At 38.4% G+C, this 24,002-nt stretch overlaps 1 protein-coding gene across 1 annotated transcript in view; it reads right to left on the bottom strand.

Annotated features, from left to right (window-relative positions):
• FAM129A (family with sequence similarity 129, member A) overlaps positions 1-24,002 on the bottom strand; it is a 229,096-nt gene that overhangs the window by 92,377 nt on the left and 112,717 nt on the right. Inside the window, exons 4-5 of the mRNA XM_006872523.1 lie at positions 23,603-23,717; positions 18,787-18,954 (exon numbers count right to left, since the gene is read on the bottom strand). Of these exons, the coding sequence (XP_006872585.1) occupies positions 18,787-18,954; positions 23,603-23,717 (283 nt within the window). The remainder of the gene's footprint in view (positions 1-18,786; positions 18,955-23,602; positions 23,718-24,002) is intronic.

Raw genomic sequence — 24,002 nt, 5'->3', positions numbered from 1 at the left:
CAGTTGGGCGAGGGGGTTGGGAGGTTAGCAGAAAGTTTGCACTTCCTCAGTTTAACTCCCCTAAGAAATGGACAAAGCACTCAAACTTAGAAAGCAAAAAAAAAAAAAAAAAAAAGTGTATTTGTAAGGTGAAAAATGTCAAAGTATCATAAAATCACTTCTTGCCATCTGACTTTTATCCCTGAGCAAATACTGCCCTTTGATCTTGTATGGTTGGTCATTCTGGGGTCTTTCTGGTGTTATTGTTCACCTTATTGTTGTTAAGTCATTCCTACTCATAGGAACCGAGAAGCAGCTAGTGGGCTTGAACTACTGACCTTGTGGTTCGCAGTCCAGTGCTTATCCTATAGTGCCACACTAGTGTTCACCTGATAGGTCTGTCTATTGTTTGGCTGAAAGCTGAACCACATAGGTTGCTCCAAGAATGAAAGGGCAGCTAAAGGCCATAGTGTTGGGTTACAACAGTCCCTATCAGACCAGTAATTCTGGTCTTTTTAAAATTCTTTTGAGTTTTGTGCCACATTTTTTTTCCACTCTATCCAGGAGTTCCTATTGTGATTCCTTTCATAGTGGCTGGCAGTGGTATCTAGGCACCATTTGGTTCTGCTGGTCTCAGGGCTGTGGAGGCTAGGGTTTTCGTAGTCTATTAATCCAATAGACTAAATATTTCTGTGTCTTTGATTTTCTTCACTCTGCTTTGGACAGGAAGAAAGCAATAATGGCTCCTTGGATGACCACTCACAAGTTTTTAACACTTCAGCCACTCATTACTCACTAAAGTAGGATGAAGAATACTGTCTTTATGGGCTGTGTTTTGACTATTGACTTTGATGTCCCCTGAGATTATGGTCTTGACCCCCAGACCCAGCAGCTTGTTCCTCAAGGTGTTTGGTTATGACTAGGAAGTTGCTATCCCTTTGTCTCCTGTATACACTGCAATATTTATGGCTATATTTGCAGCATACATCAATACATATGTAGAAATATCTTTGGTCAAACCTATATATACTTGTGGATGTAGTCCCCTTTGCCTTCCCATTCTTGAAAAACTTCATATTTGGCAGTTCATTCTCTCTATTCAACTCCACAATATCATGGTAGGTATAATTTAGTTGACTTGTCCAATTCCCTTTGCCTTATGAGAAGGCTTTGAACCCTTTTTTTGCCCTTACCATCAATTGTCCATATTTTCCTATGGAACAAATGATACTTTATTCTTTGTTGTTTTTAAGTGCCACCAAATCATAGCGACCTTGTATAGGGTTTCCAAGAAGTGGTTGGTGAGTATGAAAGGCCAGCCTTGCTGTTCAAACCACACTTACCTTGTGGTCAAGAGCTTATCCTACAGTGCCACACCAGGACACCTTAGTCTTAGATGGACAAAAAGAAGAAACATGAGCTTATTTTTTGTTTTTACTCTGTCAGGTCTGTTTACTCTGTCAGATCTAGAACAGACATTGAAACTTCGCCTCTATCATTCTTGAAGTGTTCTCTCTAATACAACAAAAATATAATGCAGATTTAAAAGATGCTTGTAACAGATTTTAACTGAGTTCAAATTGAGTTTTTCCTCATTTTGAATGATCTTTTATTTCTATTTGAATCCATACTTCCCGGGTTAAGAACATCTGACTTATTTACAGACAACTTGTACTTAAGAACGGACTACCATAAAGTCTATTGTATCAGAAATTTGAGTTAAACACAATGGTTCTTAATAACGAAGTCAGGTACTGCTTCGTAATTATCATGAAAACATAGTGTGACTTCATCAGTTAATTGGATGAAGGAAGGAGAACACCTCCACCTTAAGAAGTTAGATCACATTGCCATCGATACTGTTAAGTGTGCAACTTTGTATCTGGCTTAAATTTTCTTCTTATTTATCCTGGTAACTATGTCTCTAAACCACAAATCAATGTAAGTTCAGGTGGTACACTAAAGGAAAGAATGGATCTAGACCAGCAGATGATAGATAGCATTTGAAGAAAAGACTGGAACCTAAAAACTCAGAATCTAAAGCATTTTTGATGCAAGAGTTAGCTCAAGATTTTTGTCTCACTGAAGCAGGGATGGCAAAGTTACAGGAGTGAGGTCCTAAAACAGATTCACTAAGATTTAGTGAGGGCTTCCTCTGCTATAGGCCACTTACTGCAAAAAAAACAAAAAGTTCTGTACAAACCTCTCTTGATGCTTATTAGAAGAAATGGTCTCCAGTGGTAAATCCCCACCGGCAGCAGAATAAAGCCCTGACTCTCCAGGCCCAGGCCCATCGTCTTCAACAGCCATCTCTCCATCATCTTATATTGCATCATCCAATCAGTAATGTCACCAGAATGTTACCTCACAAACACCCCTTCTGATATGCAAGACATTGATGGAATGAGAATAACTGTCAGTCTTTTTTCTTTTAGTATCTAATCAGTTTTAAGAACTGTTTCTTTAATGCCTTTTTGAAGATATTATACACATACAGATGTCTCTCTCTCTTCAGTACAGTACCATATATAATTACTTTTATTGTTGTTGCTTTATTATCATCATGTACTGTAATTATTATGTTTGAGAAATTTTAGTGTATTGGGAAGTTTTTCTTAAATTTTTTACATGCATCGAAACATAAACTATATACTATGTACTAAGACAAACATTTAACTAACTGACATTGAGCTACAAATTTATCTTAGAGTAATTTAGGAATGAATTTCAGTCATAAGATTATAAGAAGGAGTCAAATGCAGTTGTCATTACAGAATTTGGATTGCCTACACTTACAAAAGATACTTCTGCCTTCTGGAGTAAAATAAAATATATCTGATCCTTTTTCTATAAGAAACAATATGTCGAATATGTTTCCCTCCCTTAGTCACTGCCAGTCTAAACATACTCCATCTTCTCATGCATGCAAACTGGTTTCCATACCTCACACTATTCAACAACTCTCTAAACATTTTTGCTGCTGTTGTTGTTAAGTGCTATTGAGTGGGTTCTGACCCACAGCAACCTTGTATGGGGTTTCTGAGGAGCAGCTGGTGAGCTTGACCTGCTGACCTTGCAGTTCAAACTGACTTTGTAGTCAAGTGCATTAACCGACAGCACCACAGCAGGACTCTCTAGTATATTGCAGAAGCAATAGTGCAGGCATAGATTGAATCTGGCTTAGCTACCTGATAGTCTTGTGACCTTAAACAAATTTCTTAATTTCTGGGAGCCTCAGTTTTCTCATCTGTAAAATGGGGATAAAAATTATTTATCTTTTGTATTGTCATGGGGATTGAAAGAGCATATACCAGTACACCTTATGCATAACATAACGAGACACTGCCCAGTCTTGCGCTAAGTTCACAATCATAAATACACTTGAGCCCATTGTTGCTGCCACCGTACCAATCCGTTTCATTGGGGGGGTCTTCCTCTTTTTCACTGACCCTCCACTTTACCAAGCATGATGTCCTTCTTCAGGGACCTCCTGATAATATGTCGGAAGAATGAGAGACAAAGTTTGGTCATCCCAACTTCTATGGAGCATTCTGGCTGTACTTCTTCCAACACAGATGGGTTTGTTCTTTTGGCAGACCATGGAACTTTGAATATTCTCCTCCAACACCATAACTCAAATGTACCAATTCTTCGCTGGGCTTGCTTATTCATTACATATGGGATTATGGAAGATACCATGGGTTAGTCAGGTGCATCTTAGTCTTCAAACTTACACCTTTGCTCTTGAACACTTTAATAAGATCTTGTGCATCAGATTTGTCTAATCTGATTCTTGACTGCTGCTTCCATGAGGGTTGGTGTTGATCTAAACAATGAAGTCTTTGACTACTTCAATCTTTTCTCCATTTATATGGATGTTGTTTATTGATCCAGTGGTGAGGATTTTTGTTTTCTTTAATTGAGATGCAATCCATACCGAAGTATTTTATGTCCTCTTCACTTTCAGCAAGTAAGGTTGTATCATCTGCATATCATAGGTTATTAATGCATCTTCCTCCATTCCTGCTGCCACATGTTTCCTTCATATAATCCAGCTTCTCAGATTTTTTTGCTCAGCATACAGATTGAATAAGTATGGTGATATATGTACGATACACATATAAAAAATAATCCAGCTCTAATAATGAATGGCCTCAATGAATGGTCCTCTGTGGTTTGTGACTAGGGCAAGGAGTGCCAGGAAGTACAGCTCACTTAGTGTATTTTAAGCTTTTTCTGACAAGAAGAGACAGATGGAAATGACCCATTCATGTTTTCAGCAAGAATGATTCATTACTATTGGAAAATGTGTTGGTTCACAAAACTTGAAAATATCTACATTGGTATCTCAAAGACTAGAAAAGAATAGGGAGGACACTCAACAATTATCCTCCTCACAAGGGACATAAGTAGGAAAGGACAATGGTTAAGACCCACCATGGCTGCAATCGCCATGTTTTCTGGAACAGAATCATTTAAGGTTGGGCAATAGTTGATTTGAGATGACACTGAATGAGGAAGAATGATGTTCCTGGCGGACTTTGCAGTTTTTATTATTATTATTATTATTGTTATACATTTTCAGGAAACTTTTGTTGTTGTTAAGTACCATGGAGTTGGTTACAACTCATAGTGACCCTGCACAGGGTTTCCGAGGCTGTGAATCTTTAAGGGAGCAGAACACCTCATCTTTCTTCCATGGAACTGCTGATAGTTTCGAACTGACGACATTGAGGTTAGCAGACCGATTAGTAACCACTATGCTATCAGAGACTTAGGAGAAAATAATTCCAAAAGGTCTCACTATCTACTGAATGGGCTAGTCTTAAAATTGAGTCTTGCTTACAAACAATGACCAAACTTTTTTTTTTTTCTGTACTCAGCCTCTAAAACAATGTTCTGGACACAGTAAATATATATTATATATCCTTTTGTTCCCACTTCTGTTGACATTGACACTAAATTGTCATTTATCGTTAATATGTTTTCACAAAAATAGACTAAAAATGATATTACCAATGTCGAGATTGGGTAGTCCTCTACTTTCAGTGGAGAGCTGGAGAAGGAACAGAGAAGCACAAATGAAAAGAAAGCTGAGTTCTTTTCTTAGCTGGCACTTACATTGGCCATTCCCAGATCGCCCACAAGAAAGGAAGTTAGTTGTGAGTGCCTCTATCTGGTCAGATGTGAAAGTGAGGGTTATGATATCATTGTTCTTCTCTGATTTGCTTCCCTTTCAGCTCCCTTTCTAAGCCTCTTAACATAAGAATGTCCCATTGACTGTCATTTGAAGCTTGATTTGTAGTTTCCATATAAAAACCCTGAAAAATCAGATCAACGCATGACTAAGGCATGACTTCCCCATGAACAGCCAAAGCAGGAATCCAGTAAGCATTTAAAAAAAAAAAAAAAAGAAGCTAAAGGAAAAAATAAAGACTAAGTACTAAAAACAAGAGAAGGTAAGTACTAAAAACATAAGCACCTTGGATTTTCAACCCCATTCCTGCAATGTACTCTACAAAAATTATTCTAAGCTGTATAATTTGTACAAGCCAAGAAAATTTTCATCTGGAGAACATTTTTATAGTACACAACCGACCACAGGAACACCCATTTGGAGTTGGGCACAACACCATGTTTAAAAGCAGAAATGAAAAATATAAAAATAAAAATTGAAAAACAATGGATTGATTTAATAGGTTAAATACAGGTAAAAATAAAAGTAGAAAACTGAATAGAAGATTTGGAGATATGGTGTTTTTTTTTCTAAAGAAAAAGAGAAGAAAATAGAATGTAAAAGGTTGTATGAGTATGTGTTAAATACCACCAAGTCAATTCCAATTCATAGCAACCTTGTATAGGATTTCTGAGGAGCGGCACGGTGAGTTTGAACTGCCGATCTTGGGGTTCAAACAGACTTTAGGGTGCAATGCTACTTACTCCAGGACTCCATGTATAAGATCAAAAGATGAGAAAGATAAAATAAAAATATTACCCATTGGACAAATTTCCAAAAAGAGAAGAGACAGAGAGTGTGGGGGGTGGGGTGGGGGCAGAAAAGATAATGGCTGAGAATTTTCCAGAATTTAGTCAGGAAATCCAGCAAATCTCAAGGCATATAGATAGGAAATTTAGAGCTAACACATATCCTTTGAATTTGGAGAACACCAAAGTCTAAGAGAAAATATTTTTAAGATAAGTGAGAAATAATTCAAATTACCTTCAAAGGAACAACAGTTGGGATAATAGGAAACTTAGCTTCAATGTTAGAAGCCAGAAGATAGAATCAAATATTCAATATGGTACGAGAAAATGGCCACCACCTAAGTAATTTTATATGCAGTGAAAACATCTTTTAAGAACAAGGATAAACAAAAATAAATAAAAGCTGAGTAATCGTGCTATGAACAAAGAGTAAAGGAAATTCTAAAGGATGTACCTTAGGCGGAAAGAAATATGATTCCAGATGGAAGGTCTAAGATTCAGAAGAAATTATGAGCAAAAAGCGTGGCTAATGTGTGGTAACTATCCATAGCAATAATAATAGTGTTGTTGGTAAGTGCTATCAAGTCCATTCCAACTCATAGCAACCCTTTCTAGAGTTTCCAAGACGTCAAATCTTTGCGGGAGCAGAAAACCTCATCTTTCCCTCAACTACTAGTATACTCTAACTACTGACCTTGTAGTTCACAGTGCAGGACTTATGTATAGAGCCACCATGCTTCCAATATAACATACTGAGGAGCAGCTGGGGACTCTAGACCCAGAGATGGAGAGGGCCTGTGTGCTGATGACCAGGGGGGCAGGGGGGCAGGGGGGCAGGCTTGTTCGATGTATACTTTGGATGCTTGATTATACATGGAAGGGACTGTAACCATGGCAATGAAACGATATACGAATGGATGAATGTAAAACTAATGTTCTCCCATGTAAACTATCACACAATTCACAATAAAACTTTTAAAAAATAATAACATATTGGGGGGGGCTAAAAATAAAAAGATTTGACTCAACTGTAAGTCTATAATAGTATATAAGTGAGGGAATACTTAAGAAGTTAAAGTGTTCTAAAGACTGTACTTCTTGAGAGAAAGGTAAGAATTCAGTATGCTTTTGCTTTAATAATTTGAGTTATGCAGGCTGAAATTTCTCTGATAACCACTAACAAAATAAAAATAGATTAGAGGCGTACCTCAGAGATATTGCAGGTTTGGTTCTAGATCACCATAATAAAACAAATCTTGCAATAAAGTGTCCTTTTTTTGCACATGCTTTTTTTTGGATTCTCAGTGTATATAAAAGCTATGTTTACACTATATTGTAGTTTATTAAGTGTGTAATAGCATTATGAAAAAGTTTGAAATGCTGTGAGAATCCCAAAATGTGACACAGAGACATGAAGTGAGTGTATACTGTTGGGAAAATGGTGCCAATAGACTTGCTCAATGCTTCAATTTGTTTAAAAAACAAAAAAATCCATTATTGTTGAAGCATAATAAAGTGAAGCAGAATAAAACCAGGAATGCCTTATTATTATTTCTATTACATTTCAATAGTAATATAAAAGAAGAAAAGAAAATAAAAAAGGTAGGATATAGAAAACACAAGATAAATTTAACACCAAAAACATGAGTAACGATAATAACAGTAAAAAAACTAAATGTTCCATTTAAGACAAATACTATCAGCAATCGTCCTTATATACGCTATATGCTTCATGAGGTTCTTTTTTGTTATTGCTAAGTACAGTCAAGTCAGTTCCAATTCATAGCAAATCTGTATAGGGTTTCCAAGGAGCAGCTGAGGGTTTAAACCACCAACCTTGTGGTTAGTAGTCCAATGCTTATCCTACAGTACTGTGAGAAATAACTTTTGTTAGTGTGGTCCATCTTCAGGACTGAGGGGAGTCTTGGGAGTAGCAGTCTAGTATAACAAAAGGAGTTCCGTGGAGGGAAAGAATTAGTTTGTCTGGCTAGGAACTTTAAAATAAGAATACACCCATCAAGGAAATAGGGGAAATTCTTGGAGAAAGGGAGAAACTAACTTTAAAAGAGAATGTTCCCTGTTAAGTACTAGTAGGTGACAATGTGTTTGGGAGAAGGTTGTAAACCCCATAATAACCAGGAAAATGGGAACTGGAGGAGGGACTTTTTCAAGACGGGAATAAAACTGTTTTCAGGCCAGCCATGTGTGCCACATTTCTGTCCATGTCTCCTGGGTTGGGCGCCTGATTTTGCAAAATCAAATAAAGAAAACCTCAGCCTCCCTAAAATGAGTACAGATTGGATTACTTGAGCATTTGCCGGTATCAACAACATTTCTCACAGTGCCACAACAGGACTCCAAGATTCTTTTAGGACTACTCGATATTTAATTTTAAAAACTCAAAACAATTTACACAGAGGACTGACAGCTCTCACTATAGCTCTCCTCCTCTTCACATGTTCGAAGTTTGTTCACGGTGTGAGAAGGAGTATGGCTCACCATTTCTAACACCAGATGACAATTTTTAAAAAGAAATCTGGGCGTACATGTCAAATAAAATTCTTTCATAGTGTTGATGATCTAACTACATATTAAAATAGCATTTGTTCTGTCATTTTAATAACTATGTTTCAATTTTACCATATTCTATTGACAAGCAAATAACTTTAAAGCTATTCAAGCTTTGCCAAAATAATTCATAATAACACTGTCCAGAGATATTGGATCTACCCAACCTAAATAGCACAAGGAAAAAAGATTTTGCTTGAATGAACTTCAATGTTCTACTTGTTTAATCTTTTTTTGTCAGTGTTCCAATTTGTCAACCTTAGCTACCATAATCACACAACTTTTAGAACTTCATACCCAAATATTCATGCAATTAAATCAAATAATTACTTGGTTCATTGGAAGGTGGTAGGGCACGGGGCAGGGAGGGTAGGAAGCAGTTAAATAACTAGTTTCACTGAAACGTAACTTGCTTGCCAGGTCAAAGGCAGTATGCCCATGTAGTTCCGTGGTAGCACAGCTTTAGGCACAAATGAGCCTAAGACTGCTCTGGTGGTGATGGACCACAGTAAGGAGCTGAGAGAAAGCAGGTCTATTTATTCCAGTCTCAGATGGCAACCTGTTTCAGTTCTAATGCTTAGATTGTTTTGAAAGCTTCAAGTAATTTAAGTAACTCCACAGTTATGAAGAATTTAAAATTTATTACTTTTGAAGTCTTCCAATTCATGTTCTTTCAAGCAGTACAAACTTCTTTTACAAATTATAGTTTTTATTTAAACTGCATCAAATCAGATATATAATTTGCATTTTAGATGATATCAACCAGTATATAAGACATATTATTATATTTTACTTTCAAAGCACATCTAAACTTAAAGATACAGTCTTGTTTATCTGGTGGATAATACATCAGGTTAAACTCAGTACATCATAGCCCAGGTTTCAGATGACCTCAAATAAGTAGCTCTGTATGTGCTTTGCTTTTTTTCATGCAAATGCATCACATGACTAGGCTGATTTAATAGTAATGCATTTTAAATGACCAAAAACAATGAAAGAGTCTTTTGAAGAGTAATGCTGAGAAGCTGAGAGGACATATATAACCAAAACAAATGTCAAGAACTGGTGTCAGGACAGCTGGTTCTGTGCCACTAACTGACCGTGACATTGGACAAGTAAGTTACTGTTCGAACATCACTATAAATAAACACTAAGGAGTTAGTTAAAAATATACAAACAAAAACATCCAGCTCCCATCAAATAGATTTCAGCTCATGTCTGTCAGAGTAGAGCAGCCCCATACGGTGTTCATGGCTGTAGCATTTTAGCTGCAGATCACCAGCCTTTCTTCTGAAGCATTCCTGTGTGGGTTCCAACTCATTTACACCATCCAGGGGAAAGGTAACCTCAAAAGTCCCTTCAAATTTAGAGTCCCTTCAAATTTAGAGTTTTAGGAACCATGGTGGTACAATAGTTAAGCAACTGGCTGCTAACTAAAAGCATGGTGATTTGAACTCATTCAGTGGTTCTTTGAGAAAAGGACTCAACAATAAGATCCCATAAAGATTATGGGCAAGAAAACCTACAGGGCAGTTCTACTCTGTCACATGGGTGGGTCACTACGAGTCAACAGCATCTAACAACATCATGAGCAATAAGTAACAATTAGAGGGGTCAAGAGAAAAATCACATATAAAAGAACAGAAAGAGACGTTTATTATTAGCAGAGTACTAAGTATAGATTCCTGGTACAGCACTGTAGGATCAGCACAGGATTGCGAGCCAGAAGGTCAGAAGTTCAAACCCACCAGCTGCTCCTCGGAAACCCTATACAAAGACACTGTGAGTTGGAACCAAATGGATGGCACTTAACAAGTGACTATGAATGACAAAGAGTACAGGCTAAACTCAAGGAGACAATGGAGTCTGTAAACAGAGAGAACTCTCTGAACTAAATTTGTTTAGGACAGTCAAAGAAAACTGGAAACTGATTTCTAGCTACTTATTAAACAGTAATTAGCAAGTATTTTGTATTTAGTGCATGGAGGTTTTTGTAAATTGCAACCGATGTATGCCGTAGAGTTTTTAGTAAGTAAAAACAGTAAAAACATGTTTATAAGAATTACAGATTATGGAATTTCTTATAAGTAAAAGCATCCAAAGAGACATTTATAAAAATTGTGCTTTTATTTATCTTGCTCTGGGAGTAAGATCTTGCGCTGTAGACTAAGTACTCAACCACAAGGTCAGTTTGAACCACAAGGTCGGTGGTTCAAACCCACCAGTTGACCCTATACAGGGTCACTATGAGTTAGAACAAACTCGACGGCACTTGACAACAACACAAGTCAAACCATTATTTGATTGTAAAAGTGTCTAAAAGAACCTAAGCATGACTTAAAAACTTCCAATTCATAGATAATGTATATTTTATGATGCAATATAAAATCCCCATGCATCATAAAATTCAAAAGTATGATGATTTCAGACATTACAGAATAAAATTCATTACATATCTTTGGTTACAACTGATCAGTGCCCACACCAGACACTTAGTCCCTCAAGTAAGGAAGTTGCTTCATAGGTGATAAAAGTAACGACATTGTTTCATAGGTGATAACAGGAAGAGGAGAGACTGCTCCGAGGAGAAATGAAGCTGGTAAGAATAGTTCTGAAACCTGCTGCTGAGTACTGAAAAGATCCTAACACCATGTTCAAAAAAACACACCAAAAAAAGGGTTTGCTCCATGGGATTCAAATTGTAAGGTCCTTTTTTGTTCTAAAATTCTATTTAATTCAGCAAAACTTACTGGACACCTAAAATGTACAAGTATCAAAATCAAATCTAATAAAGGCATCTGATTTGATATGAACTGCTTGGAATGAGACCTTCAGGCACACAACACTGGCAGTGTAACCAATCACAAACTACAATCACTTCACTGCCAGAGCCTGACTCACTCCATCGCAGAAGCCCTCAGATTTTATCACTGTCAGAGGTGACTGAACTAATCCAACTTGAAGCTGACATCTGCAACATGCCCTTTACATCTTTGTGGTCTTTGTGTCAGATTCTCCTGGGCTCTTCTTTTACACTGTCTTTTACAGTCCACAAGCCTTCACACTTTCCAGATGCTCTACTGTACCCTCTTCCTTAGTGTTCCTCATAATGTGGACACTGGCATTTGTTTAGTGACTAAGTAAAAGTCCCATTCAAAGAATGTGAGAGGAATAGAACAGCTAGGTTAGGGACAAGGCTTGTGCTTGAGAGTTGTAGGGAACATTGCACAGACCAATCTCTTTGGAATGAAGTGCTTCATCCTTTTTACAATGGCAGGTCTTGAAGGATTTTAATTTAAAAATGTCATGACAAAAATTGTATTTAAAATGATGATCTGACTTTTACATGTAGGAGGGCTGGTAGCAATGGAAAAAAGTAAGATCAACTAAAAATCTTAGTTGATTTTTGCTACAAATCATTTTAATATGGTTCCCTAACCAGGTTTGTTACCAGTAAAATTGAGAGTGAAGTAAAATACAGGAGGGACACTTGCAATTGAACAGGTATCAATATGAAGAGGGATGAACCAAAGATACTCTGATTGGGTAGGAAACTTCACCAGGGCCTTGTGTTCCTGATGAATGTGTTGCTGAAATATTAAACCATATAATCATAGATCTGTGCAATGAGAATAGTTATATAAGGTAGTACTTATTATACAAGGGGGCTTTTAAAAGATCTTCGAAAAATGGAATTCAAAGATCATGGAATTTTCCCATGAATTTTTTGAAGCTCACTTTTACTCAACCACTTGTCTGTCAGTTTGTTGTACTGTGTTGCTGGGATGCTGGAAGCTAGGCCACTTGTATTTCCAATACTGACTGGTGGTGGCAGGCTGTGGAGTCAGTTCCAACTCATAGCAACCCTACATAGGGTTTCTGATACTTTTTGTAAATCTTTACAAGAGCTGAAAGCCTTACCTTTCTCCGTGGAACAGCTAGTAGTTTTGACTTGCTGACCTTGAGGTTATCAGACTAACTGGTAACCACTATGCTACCAGAGCTCCTTTAAGACAGACTAGGAAAAAGAAAGAGATGGTTCACTTCTGAAAAATTAGTCACTGAAAATCTTATAAATAGGAGTGAAACATTGTCTGTAATAATGCCAGGAAATGAACCCCTGAGGTTGGAAAGCACTCAAAATATGACTAAGGAAGAGCTGCCTCCTCAAAGTAGAGTCAACATCATACATGAAGAAACCAAAAGGTCATTAAAAAGACAGGAAAGAAAGAACGGACCAAAGTGGATGTCAAAGAAACTCGAAATTTACTTTGAACAGAGATCAGCTAAAATAAAAGGAAGATATGATGAAGCAGAAGAGTTGAAGAGAAGAGTTCAACAGGTGGCTCAAGAAGACAAAGTGAAGTATTATAATGAAATGTATGAAGATCTGGAGTCAGAAAACCAAAAGGAAAGAACATGCTCAGCATTTCTCAAGCTGAAACAACTGAGGAGAAAGTTCAAGCTTTGAGTTGAAATACTGAAAAATTATATAGCCAAAATATTGAACAATGAAGGAAGCATTCAAAGAAGATTGAAGAAAGTACACAGAGTCGCTGTAATCAAAAGAATTGGTCAGTGTTTAATCATTTCAGGAGGTAGCATAGGATTAAGGACCAATGATACTGAAGAAAAAAGATCCAAACTGCACTGAAGTCACTGACAAAAAACAAGGCTTCAGGAAATGACAGAATACCAATTAAAATGTTTCAACCAATCAATGCAGTGCTGAGGGTGCTCACTTATCTATGGCAAGAAATTTGGAAGACAGCTACTTGGCCAACCAACTGGAAGAGATCCATATTAATGCCCCATCATTTCAAAGAAGCTTATCCAACACAATGTGGAAATTGTCAAGCAAAATCATTTATATCACACGTAAGTAAAACTGTGCTGAAGATAACTCAAAAAACAGTTGCAGCAGTACGTTGACAGAAGGCTGGCAGAAATCCAAGCCTTTTGCCTTCTCTCTCCGGCAGAGATCACCTTGCTTTTCCTCACTCTGAATAAAAGTCTCTAGACTGGGCCATCTGGTGTGCGGTGTGGTTGATGAGCGGCACCGGGTTGTTTTTTCCCTTTCAAACGTGTTTTAAAGAGATAGGTGGTCTTATCAGTTTGCATTTTAAAAAGGCCTCACTGGCTGCGTTGTAAAGTTTAGATGGCAAAATACATGCTGGGACTTCAGGAGATCACTCAGGAAGCATTTAGCGGGAAGCAAATTCTAGCTTTACTTCCAAGACATATTTGTTTGTTCTTTTGGCAGTCAATGGCATATTTAATATTCTTTGCCAATGCCATAATTCAAATGCATCAATTATTTTCTTCAGTATTCCTTATTCATTTTCCATGCATATGAGGCCATTGAAAATACCATGGCATGAGTCAAGTGAACCTCTTGAAGTCAAGTCTTCAAAGAAACATCTTTACTCTTTTAACACTGTGAAGAGATTTGCCCAATGCAATACTACTGTATGATTATCCTACAGCACCACACCAGGACTGCTCCTTAGGAGTGTAAATAATTTTTAAGACATGCAGCAGCAACTCTATCCCATAAAGGAAGGAGGAATCTGGACCCTCCTATTCTCTCTGAACTACCTTAGAAGGTACCCATTATTGTCCAAGGAGAAGAGGCAATCAGGACCTGTTAAGAGCCATAAAGTCAGTTTTTACTCATAGCATCCTTGCTTAGGGTTTCCAAAAAGTGATTGGTGGATTTGAACCACCAACCTTGTGGTTAGCAGTCCAGTGCTTATCTGACAGCACCACACCAGGACTCCAATCAAGCCCTTATCAGAGTTAACTGGGAAATGGGCCCATCCCATAAACTGGTGCTTCCATAATTCTGAAGGAATAGATGAGACTACTTAGACCAATTCCAATCCAGCACTCCTGGGACAAGTGGGCTATGTCATAGTGGGATTTGAGCCCTAAAGGATATATCCCAGGACACCTAAATGACAGGAATTCTTGGTGGAACTTACCACAAAGGGAATGAAAATATTTCTCTGAAAGTATCCTGGGAAGTTGTAAATAGACAAGATTAACATGGACCAGCATTAGCCGCTAAAACTCATTCTTAGCAGACACAGACAGTAGTCTGAAAGGCAATGAAGCTACAGGAACAGCAGACTGATGGGCTCTTACTCTTCTGTCCTGGATAAGGAAGTCAGAAACCTTTCCATATCCCTTAGATAGGGGGACATATATGGAGTTCCTGGGTGATGCAAGCAGTTAACATTCTCAGTTGTTGAACAAAAGGCTGAAAGTTCAAGTCCATCCAGAAAAACTTTAAAAGAAAAGCCTGGTAATCTAATTTTGTAAAATCAGCCATTAAAATCCTATGGAGTTCAGGACCACGGTCTTGTCGGACAACTCAGTTAATTGGCATAACATAGTTTGTAAACGAATATTCTACCTTCCATTGTAATGAGTTGAATCCTGGGGTCTTAAAAGCTTGTTAGCAGCTATTTAAGATAGAACTATTGGTCTCTCCTTGTCCAGAAAAAAGAGAAAGCAGGAAGCCAAAGATTAAAATGAAAAAAAAAAAAAAAAGTATTCAACAGGATGAATATAGCCACAACCTTATCTAACCTGAAATCAAAAGCACTAGATGGTGTCTGACAACCATTACCAACATTCTGATCACAGCCACAACAGATGGATCCTGATAGAACAACAACAACAAAATACATGGAACAGAACTCAAATTCTTAAAAATTCCAAATTTATGGGACCAGTTGACACTAGGGGACTTTCTGAAACTATTGCCTTTAGATAATTTTTAAACCTTAAATTGAAGTTATCCCTTGAGGCTACTTTTGAACTAAATTACAGATTGGCTCATAAAATTAAAAAATGTAAAAACATCACCCATGAATCATAAACTCCTCTAAAAAATCATCTCTATGAGACCAAAGGGTCAAAACATTACTCTAAAGCAAAGATGAGATGGTAAAGAGAAAGGGAAAGTAGAATACTGGAAATGGTACAGCTAGAATGGAAATAATGAAAGTGTTGACACTTTATGAGGATTACAGCCAATGTCACTGAATAATTTGTGTAGAAATTGCATGAGAACCTAGTTTGTTGTGTAAGCTGTCACCTTAAACACGACATTGTTTAAAACAACAACAACAACAACAAAAAACCTGTGGAGCATATTTCTACTCTGACACATACGGCGTCACCACAATGAACTCAATGGCAACTAGTTCCTTTTTTATAGAGCCAAGATAATCCTAAACAGTCCTGCTGTCCAAAATTCAGTTTTGTTCTTCAGAATTTTATAATGAAAAACTATAATCATTGTAGTTATAGGTATATAGTTAAAACTCTCAATAAATAAAGGTTATCCACATGCAATAATGATCATCATGGGGTCCTGGTATGGTGCTGGAAGATAAACACTGGATTGCTAACTCCAAGGTTAATGGTTCAAACCCACCAGTCACTCCTTGGACACTGTATACAGGGTTGCTATGAGTCGGAAGCAATTTGACAGCACTTAACAACAACAATGCTCATTATTAACATGACTCTGTTCTTTCTGCTCAGGATAAACATTCATGAATTTGCAAGATGAGAAAAAATGTTCCTAAATTCATCAGTTCCTTATCAGAGCCCTAATTTTACATTTATTAGATACAGAAATAGTTTAGATATAAAACTACTCTGTATGTATTAAAGAAACGTGGTTAACTGGGAAGTTGTGAAAACGTCCTCATAGTTTATTCAATATCATACAGCAAATAGCAAGTAAAGAGTGGAACAAAAAAGTGATCCAGTAAGAGCTGCACAAGTCCCTCATAGTACATTGCACTGTCTAAACACAGAAATAGAAGGGAGAAGGAAAAGACCCATGAGATCATTGGCCCTTACAGCCAAGGACTGTTACTTACAATGTTATCGTATCTCTGGTTCTGGAGGCTCCTTCCAGTCACTACAGCTAATTTCTAGACAGAGGAATGTGACTTAGAACCAGGGAAACTTGACTAGGCCCTCTCCTTTTAGTGTCTTTGATAACATACTGGAGAGCAGAGTTAGGTTTCGAATCTACTGAAATCTTCCATAAAAGGAGTTTAAATGCAGGCTACATACCATCCAAAAGCTCCCCACAGAAATTCCTATTATGTACATGGAAGGGGGAATGCAGCAAGTTCCATCTGGCTGGGCAGGGAACATTCTCTACTTAGTGAAACTTTGTGGTTCTTGAGTTTAGTGCCAACTACGTGTTCACACTAGACCAGGGCCCTGAACACAGAGGTGTAGGTATACTGGAAAATGAGCTAGATGGAGCAGCAGTACTGTACAATTCTTTTGTTACTAAAACATCAAAACCACAAGGCAAGATATTAGTAACGGCATCCTTTTTATAAAGGCTCTAACAGTTATGAGCCAAAATTATGGCTGATGTTACTCAGGGTTGCTATAGCAAAATAGTGTGGCATTATCTTTTTCTACCAGTCTCCTATCGATACACAAACAAAAACCAAAAACAGGATGAGATTCTTCACTAGTGACTCTCATTCTGAGGAGCTGACTGTCTCAGGGAAACCTCAAAACGTTAGCGCAAGTGTACAGTGGAATTAGCCTTATTAAGAAATAAAGGCACAAATGGATGAGGTGACTCAGCTCAAATGCTACCTCCTCAAAAAGGGCTCTGCTGACAAGTCCTGTACTTCCCTCTTCTCTAGGCAGTAACTTCTAGTTACTCTGTAACATGCTACCTTTGATAATCATCAGAAGCTCGGTCCTGTGCATTTGTGCATATGTATGCCCTCCTCCCAGTTAGAATTTGGACTCCAGAATTGAGGAACTTTGCATGGTCCATTACTCTGTTCCTAACACCCAGAGATAGGCTGACGCAGAGCAGGCCCTCCAGGAGATCTGACTGACTGCTTTCTTAACTGACAAAGAACGACAGCTTCAAATATCTCTAACCAGTGTTTCATGGAGTCCAGAAAAACCAGTATTCACAGCAATTCATCAAAAATATCACACATTGGAGAAACAGTGACGTCAGAGATGGAGGCAGAGACGATGACGTCTTTGGTGGTTGATGATGCATGGAGGGGATTGTAACTATGGCAATGAAGTGATATACGATAGGATGAATGTAAAGCTAATGTTCTCCCATGTAAACTATCACATTGTTGTTGCTGTTGTTAAGTGTCATCGAGTTGGTTCTGATCCATAGTGACCCTGTATAAGGTTTCCTAGGAGCAGCTGGTGAGCTTGAACCACCGATCCTGCAGTTCAAACAGCTTTGCAGTCTGGCACATTAACTCACAGCGCCATACCAGGACTCCTAAACTATCACATAATTCACAATAAAACATTTTATATATATATATATATATATATATATTTTTTTTTTTTTTTTTTTTTTAAAAAAGAAGAAGAAGAAGCAAGCTGTTCACCAGGAAGCCATCAAGGCAAGCAATCAAGTTCCTCCAGGGCCAACCCTTGTAAAACTGAAACTCAAAAACAAAATCACACATTGGAAGAAAACATTTCTCTTTTCCTTCTGTATAGGCATGTTGTTGTTAATAATATTAATTAAATCTATACCTAGAAGCCTAGTAGCCTGAAACAATGCCACTCCAAGTGTGGTCCATGGGCCAACAGCATCAACATCACTTGGCAGCAAATACTGGGGCACACCCCAGACCCAATGAATCAGAATATCTGGTGTGGTGTGCCCCAGAAACCTGCATTTTCATAATCTGTGTTTTAAGGATGCAAGTGATTCATATACTTGCGAATGTTTGAGAACCATTGATTAGGGAAAAAAACGATTAGATTACAAGTGACAATGCCAGCAATCTTAAATGAGTAACTTATGCAAAATGAAGGTGGGAATAAACCAGAAACGTCATAAAGATTAGGATTTTGCTGGGGATAACTTGCACATTTTTGCTGGCAATTAGGTTTTTAAAAGTAAAGGAGAAGGAAGGATTATGTACATGAATATACAGCACTCTCAATGCTGCCAACGCTTACCCTGAGATCATCGGCTCCCATTCTGTCTCACCAAGGCTTCTAGATCTGACTACATAACCAGCAGGTAGACCACACCCCATTTCTACAAAACTCTCACTTGGCTTGCTTACCCTGGCCTTTCCAGCATTAACACATCCTTGGGGCAGCACCATCTGTGGCTCTCTCTAGGAGTCAATGTAACAGATGACTGACCAGGACAACTCCGAAAACGCAGCCCTATATGGGAAGCCAGGGATAAAGAAGCCATACCATGATTTAGATGTCTGATGCAGTCACTCAGGAGCGCACTAAACTTCTTCTGGTCCACAGCCTCCTGGAAGCAGAAGTAGGCGTGTCTGATGTAAGGCTGCCACAGGTACACCGGGAATTCCTTTGGTAGGACCACAAAGGGCTGAGCATTTTCCTTCTCATTGGATGCTAAAGATTATTGAAAACATAAATATGTTTTAAAATGTGTATCTTCTATTTCAAAGGACCCCTAGTGGCACAATGGTTAACTGCTTGACTCCAAACCTTGTTGTTGTTAAGTGCCGTGGAGTGTGTTCATTGATTCCATGGCATATTGTTCCTGCAGCCATATCGCCCTTTTCTTCTTCCCTTCTATCATGTGTTGCTGTTGCTGTTGCTACTGTTGTTAAGTGTTGTTGAGTCGGTTCCGACTCATAGCAACCCTGTATAGGGTTTCCAGGGAGTAGCTGGTGGGCTTGAACTGCCGACCTTGTGGCTATCAGTCCCTTAGCCTACAGCATCACACCAGGACTCGTCTATCATGTTTGCACATAGCAAATTCCCATTCATTTTTCAAAAGTCCATTTAAAGCCACCTTCTCTGAGATGCCTTTGCTGGCACCTTGCCCTGCCACCAGACACAGTATAAGTGTTCTCTATTTTGTTCTTCCAAAATATTGTAATGACTTGTTTCCATGTGTGGCACCTGGACCCTAGAAGGGAGGTGGAGAATAAGATAGACTGCCCTCCCCAGGAAGAGAACCACTCCCCTGGACTGGAACTGCTAACGTATGGAGACTATCTTCCTTACATTTGTACTTTCATGGACCTAGTAGTTGTTCAAACTGCAGTTTGGTGAATAAATGAATGTGCTGTGTCATCTTAGGAATTCTTAAAAGCTTAAAACAGTGCTTCTTTTACCTCTTCCCTCAAAATTAATTCCAAGAAATTCATCCTACTCATCAGATCTTCCACCTAAACCTCATTCCCTTCTAAGGATCCCAGTTACGTGAGTATGATATTGCACTTGGTTAAATGATCCCTAGTTTTTTCCTGCAGTCATGGAGACCAATAATAAGAAGCAGTGACTTCTATGCTTCTTTCCTACACCCTGAGCTCTCACCTCAGGGCCTCTCTGAGGCAAGTGAAAGCACCGGACATTCCAAAAAACAGATCATAACCACCAGGCAGGCTCCAAAACAGAGTCATAGTACTGGAAAACTAATAAATCAGGATTCGCTAAGACCAAGAATAGACTTTCTGGGGAATATGTGGAGCCTTGTTCCAGTGTCCTGAAATCTGACGTTATTAGTGGAATGTGCTAGAAGCACAACTGTGGTCCAGCAATACTAAGCCCATATAAATGAATCAGTGTCTGAACAGACAGACAATTGACTGAACGACTGAATGCTGTAACAAAGACCAGTCGTTCTAACTCATTACTTATTCTCCCTTTCTCTCAGTAATAAGACCCCTGTTTTAAATTGGGCAAGTTGATGCATAGAATACAGATTACATGTCCAGCCTCCACTACAGCTTGGTATGCCCACAGCTATGACATTTTAACCAGTGAGATGCAAACAATGGTATGTGAAACTTGCTGTGAGTATTCTTAAGGAGGGAATGTGCCTTTTCTCCTTCCTGTCTTCTAGGATGAGGAAGCTAGAGCTGGTACTCCAGAAGCCACCTTGGACTATGCCAATAAGGGCCAAACCTGGAAGTCATGGAGAAACCTGATACCAGGCTGACTCCCTGACAAATTTGCAGAACTGCCACACCATCTCTTGATTGTTGATGCCCAAATATTTCTCATGAACTAATTATATCTTCATGAGAAATATGTAGGCATTAACAATCAAGAGATGGTATGGCAGTTCTGCAAATTTGGAGCTCTGGTAGCGTAGTGGTTATGAATTGGGCTGCTAACCTCCAGGTCAGCAGTTTGAAACTATCAGCTGTTCCAAGGGAGAAAGATGAGGCTTTCTGCTCCCGTAAAGATTTACAGCCTCGGAAACTCTTTACAGGGTCGCTATGAGTCGGAACTGACTCCACGGCACAGAACAACACTAACAATTATATCTTACATGTTTAATTTGAGGTTTTTATTGCATGTAGCAAACCAGACTCTAGTTAATAAAATGCCAAGGAATCACTTTAGGAAAATAGCTAAACATGGGGCCCTTTTTATGTATCATCTTAACAAACACTCCATAAAGAAGATGTATTTATTCATAACATCCAGCACTTTTTTTTTTCCAAGTGAAGCTAATTCTTCCCTTTAGTCGATCCAGTAGAAATAGTACCACACAGTGAGTCTTGTTGATGAGCATGGTTTTATAAAACAATTCTCCCTGCCCTTTCCAAGATGCCACAATTTTTCACAAGGTGAAAGCAATGCTAATCCTTCGTACTGGAAAGCTGCAGGTCCCATAAGATCCACTCAAAATGGCCTCTGGTTATCTCTTACTTAACCTCTGACAGCAATTTTCCAGATATTATCTGGCAGCATTTTTTCTGAGTTGAGTTACAAGGATACCACAAATGATCTAGTGTGGAATAGCCTATTTTTAAAATTTAGAAGGTCACACCAGGCAATTAAAAAAAAAGCCATTGAAATGCCCTAGTCTGAAACTCTAGGCCAACTGGTATTTGTCACACAGGCCTTGTGCCTCTGGTTCCTTTTCATTCCTTCTGACAGGATTTCATCAATAAATCAATAAACACATTGTTTGTTCTGACTGATTTCATTGGAAAATTCTTTTGGAGAGATTCTGAACTGTTGGTATTCCCATGTTGGTACTCCCATTTTTAGCTCCACAGCCAAGACAGCACATAAGTAGAATTCAAGTGAGAAAACCATGTGTAAAATAATACATATTAAGTGTTGTTTTAGCTTGAATTACTTAGCAACATTGTTTTAATATGGCTTTATGGTCCATGTACTAATCCTATAACTGTGCTATTAAAAATGCTATGTTAAGCAATTCTATACCAAAATAACAATTGGTAAAATGATTATTTTCTCCATAAATTCTAATGAAATGATTATATCCACTAATAAGAACCACAGCTCTCTTCAAGAAACCAAGTAATTGCTGTGTGGTATGATTTACACACAGCCAGATGGAGTTGTTACATTATCTACAGTTCATAAATTTCTATGAAATGCTTTATTTGGTCTATATATTATACCCATCACTTTCACAACACGGGAAAATTGAAATGAATGAAAATCAAAGGATGTTGAAAAGATCCTTACAGATTTTTAAATTCAAGCCCCCATTTTAGAGCAAGAGAAACAAAACTCCAGAGAGGTTCAGCAGCCTGTTAAGGTAATATAGTTGATAAATGGCATTTAGAACCAGCTAAAAATCCAGTCTATTGATTTAATGATTTCATGACATTGAACTATTATTTATGTATATGACAACTAATGCAATGCTATTTTTAATCTGCAGTAGCTATGAGTTATTACAACACTTGTTTATTATATTTTGTCAGTTTAGGATATTTTATAGTCTGCAATTGTTGTTGTTAAGTGTGTTTGAGTTGGTTCTGACTAATAAAAACCCTGTATAGGGTTTCCAAGGATCAGCTGGTGAATTTGAACACCTAACCTTAAGGTCAACAGTCCAGTGCTTATTCTACAGCACCATACCAAGACCCCCATTTTCTTGTCCAGCACCTAAAAATTAGAAAAAATCGCATTCCCAAATAGTTCGAGGCTTGCTTACAGAAAAATAGGATTGGTGGTGTCGTGGACTGAGCCCTACCCATTGCTTATTTCTGTTGCCCTGTGTGGTGTTATCAAAGCCTGCAATATATTCCAAATGTCCCCAAGATATCTGGCCAAATATACATTTTCCCATGCATAGAAACACAGTAACTTATTGAATATGTTTGAAAATGATAAAAGTGGTACAATGTTATTCTAATTTAAAGAACTCAGACCTTTCATTGGTCTATATAAGGTGTGGGTCTATCCTACAGGTTCTCAGCCTCCGTGGACAATTCTCCATTGTTGGGACTGACCTGTGCATTATAAGATATGTAGCAGCATCCCTGGCCTCTGTCTACTAGACCTTTGTAAAGTTCTCACCACTCTATCCCTCAAGTTCTAATGACAGAAACTGTCTCTAGACATTGCCAAATGTCCCTAGAGGATGAAATCCACCCTCAGCCTCACCTCCTTATTTCTCCTCCACCACCCCTGTTGAGATGGAGTCCTGGTGTGGCTCTGTGTTTTAATGACTTTGCCAAACTGCAAAGTCGTTTGAACTGCAAGGTTGGTGGTACAAGCTCACCAGTTGCTCCTCGGAAACCCTATACAGGGTTGCTATGGGTCAGAATCAACTCAACAGCACTTAACAACAACAACCCCTGTGAGAAACTCTAATCTAGCTAAACAAAGCATATTTAGAAATTTTTACTTAGAAAAAAGTGCTCAGTCACTCACCATTTTAAAAACAAAACACTGCCATTGAGTTGATTCCAACTCATAGTGAACCTGTATAGGGTTTCTGAGAGAACATAAAGCCTCATATTTCTCCTGCAGAGAAAATTTGAACTGCTGACCTTGCAGTTAGCAGTCCAGTGCTTATCTTATAGTGTCACCAGGATTCCTTCACTAACCAATGATAATGGTGGTGATAATGGTATGATGTGGAGTCGGTTCCAACTCACAGTGACCCTCTACAGGGTTTCCAAGGCTGTAAATCTTTATGGGAACAGAAGCCCTCATCTTTCTCCTGAGGAGCGACTGGTAGGCTTGAACTACTGATCTTGCAGTTAGCAGTCCAGTGCTTATCCTTCAGCGCCACCAGTGTTCCTTTACTTACCAATGGGGTCTGGGAAATGCCGATCCGATAGCAAATTATATTCTTCTTCTGAGGTTAACACCTTCCCACTGGCCGGAAGAATTCGGTTTTTAGGAGCAGCTCCCTTCTGATAGGCCTGAAGAAGGAAAGGCATAAATGAATTTTGTTTTACCTCACCTATCTTTTTAGGAAATACGAGGAATATGAAGACTACACAGAACCAGACACAAATACTCAGAGACAGTGATCCCTACATTGCATCAGTGAGTTGTTGTTGTTGTTGTTGTTAAGTGCCGTCGAGTCGGTTCCGACCCATAGAGACCCTGTACAGGGTTTCCGAGGGTGTAAATCTTTACGGGAATAGAAAGCCTCATCTTTCTCCTGCGGAGCGGCTGGTAGTTTCGAACCGCTGACCTTAAGG

This window comes from Chrysochloris asiatica, unplaced genomic scaffold (assembly GCF_000296735.1).
Source record: "Chrysochloris asiatica unplaced genomic scaffold, ChrAsi1.0 scaffold00203, whole genome shotgun sequence".
Classification (NCBI taxonomy): domain Eukaryota; kingdom Metazoa; phylum Chordata; class Mammalia; order Afrosoricida; family Chrysochloridae; genus Chrysochloris; species Chrysochloris asiatica.
This window is presented reverse-complemented; position numbering and strand designations above follow the sequence as displayed.